Genomic DNA, 2,500 nt, shown 5'->3' on the forward strand with positions numbered 1-2,500 from the left:
ATATATATATATATATATATATATATATATATATATATATATATATATATATATATATATACCTATATATATAAAGTCATTTGTCATAAAGTCATGTCCATAAAAATACTTTAAAAAAATTTATTGATTGAAATTATCTGAAAAAGAAAGAACTGTATTTAAACATATATAAAGGGGAAAAAAATATACACAACTGTATATATACATATATAGATTGTTGTATATACAAATATATATATATATTATAATATATATATATATATATATATGTATATATGTAAATATATACATATACATCTCTCTCTCTCTCTCTCTCTCTCTCTCTCTCTCTCTCTCTCTCTCTCTCTCTCTCTATATATATATATATATATATATATATATATATATATATACATATATAAAGCAATTACAAATGGTTAATAAAAATAAAATCACTCAAACATGCATAAAAAACACACACCATTAATATTGCCACAAACATACATATTTGTACATACATATATCTACACAGACACAGACGTACACATGCATATACAATAACATATATTTAAGTACATATATATCAATACACACCTGAATATACATATAATATATATATACATCTATATATATATATATATATATATATATATATATATATATATATATATATATTATAAATGTATATATATATATATATATATATATATATATATATATATATATATATATATATATATATATATATATATATGGATAGAATTAAATCAATTTCATTTGAATTAAATCAATTTCATTTATAAAAAAAAAAAAAAAAAAAAAAAAAAAAAAGATCCAGTCAACATGAAATTAAATAAATAAATAATTAAATAAATAAATAAAACAAATATAGAGAGAAACGAAAAAATCTTTTTAGCTTAAAAGATTTTTTTTTCGTTTCTCTTTTACATATATATATATATATATATATATATATATATATATATATATAAACAATTCTAGAAATGAAAAAAAAAGAGAGAAAGAAAGAAAGAAAAAAAAAGACTATTGTACTATATACAGAATTACGTTTAAAAAAACTACTATAAAAACTATACAAAGATGAATTTAATTAACAAGAAACTCAAAAACACAGAAAAAAAAACATCTGTATAATAAAAAAAAAAATACTAAAAAAAAAAAAAAAAAAAAAAAAAAAAAAAAAAAAAAATCATGCTATTAATCAAAACTAAAAAAAAAAAATTATTAATAAACACAAGAGCATCACAATCTACATATGTGCGTATGGGCGCGAGATGTGTGTACGCAACAACACGCACATAAGATAATTAGGAAACCAATAATAATCACTATATAATAGCAGTGATACATACATACAATATATATATACATATATATATAACTAAAGCTCTAAAAAAAATATATATATAAAAAATAAAAACGTATATTACTGTCATCTATATGTAACAAGAAAGACGTAATTTTATGTAATTCAATTGTAATCAATTAAAAAATGAAAATAGACGTAATTTAACGTAATCAAAACGTCAACCCAAAAATTAAACACACGCATGCGTCAACAAGCAAAAACCAACCTACAAAATTACGACTAACCTAAAAAAAAAAAAACGTCAAAACCAACCTTCAAAAATTACGAATAACCTAAGAAAAAAAAAAAAAAAATTATTCAAAAGAAATTTCAACATAAACCAAACAAACTTAAAACGTCATTAAATGCAATTTAAACGTAAAAACACCATAAAAAAAAAAAACACGTACGTCAAAACCAACTTACATTGTCCCTTCCATCACCTCAGCCAACACGTCCGTTGATGTTTCCTTCACTACATCGCCGACAACACCTTGTCCGAGTTTATTACTGGTGTTCCCGAGTTAGCGTAAACAAAATGTGTATATATATAGGTATATTGACATGGTCGATATACGCTTAGGTATATGTTTATACTGATAATTTGCATATATGGGTATACTAATAGTGTGGGTATACGTTTATACTAATAATCTGGGTATATGGGTATACTAATAGTGTGGGTATATTGGTATACTGATAATTTGGGTATTTGGGTATACTGAAATGGTCGATATACGTTTATATTGATAGTTTTGGTATATGGGTATACTAATAGTGTGGGTATATAAGTATACTAATAGTTTGGGTATACTGGTATACTGATATTGTAGATATATTGGTATACTGCATATGCTTGTATACATGTATATATATAAGTGATTTCAATATAAAAATAGGTATCGTCCATTTATGTGTTTCTGTGTGAGGATTTTTAACTTGCAGTCTATATATTAAACTATAATGTTATGCTTGTTTCAGGAATATATATATATATATATATATATATATATATATATATATATATATATATATATATATATATATATATATATATATATATATATATATATATATATATACCCACACACACATATGTATATATTTTATATACATTATGTATATATCATATACACACATAAAAAATATAAT

The 2,500-nt window shown here is 21.2% G+C and overlaps 1 protein-coding gene across 1 annotated transcript in view; it reads right to left on the reverse strand.

Annotated features, from left to right (window-relative positions):
- The window catches only part of LOC119570768 (uncharacterized transmembrane protein DDB_G0289901-like), a gene marked incomplete in the record, with an annotated part of 66,593 nt that overhangs the window by 6,159 nt on the left and 57,934 nt on the right, over positions 1-2,500 (reverse strand). Inside the window, 1 exon segment of the mRNA XM_037918386.1 lies at positions 1,775-1,858. Coding sequence (XP_037774314.1) covers positions 1,775-1,858 — 84 coding nt within the window.

This window comes from Penaeus monodon, unplaced genomic scaffold, assembly GCF_015228065.2.
Source record: "Penaeus monodon isolate SGIC_2016 unplaced genomic scaffold, NSTDA_Pmon_1 PmonScaffold_384, whole genome shotgun sequence".
NCBI lineage: Eukaryota > Metazoa > Arthropoda > Malacostraca > Decapoda > Penaeidae > Penaeus > Penaeus monodon.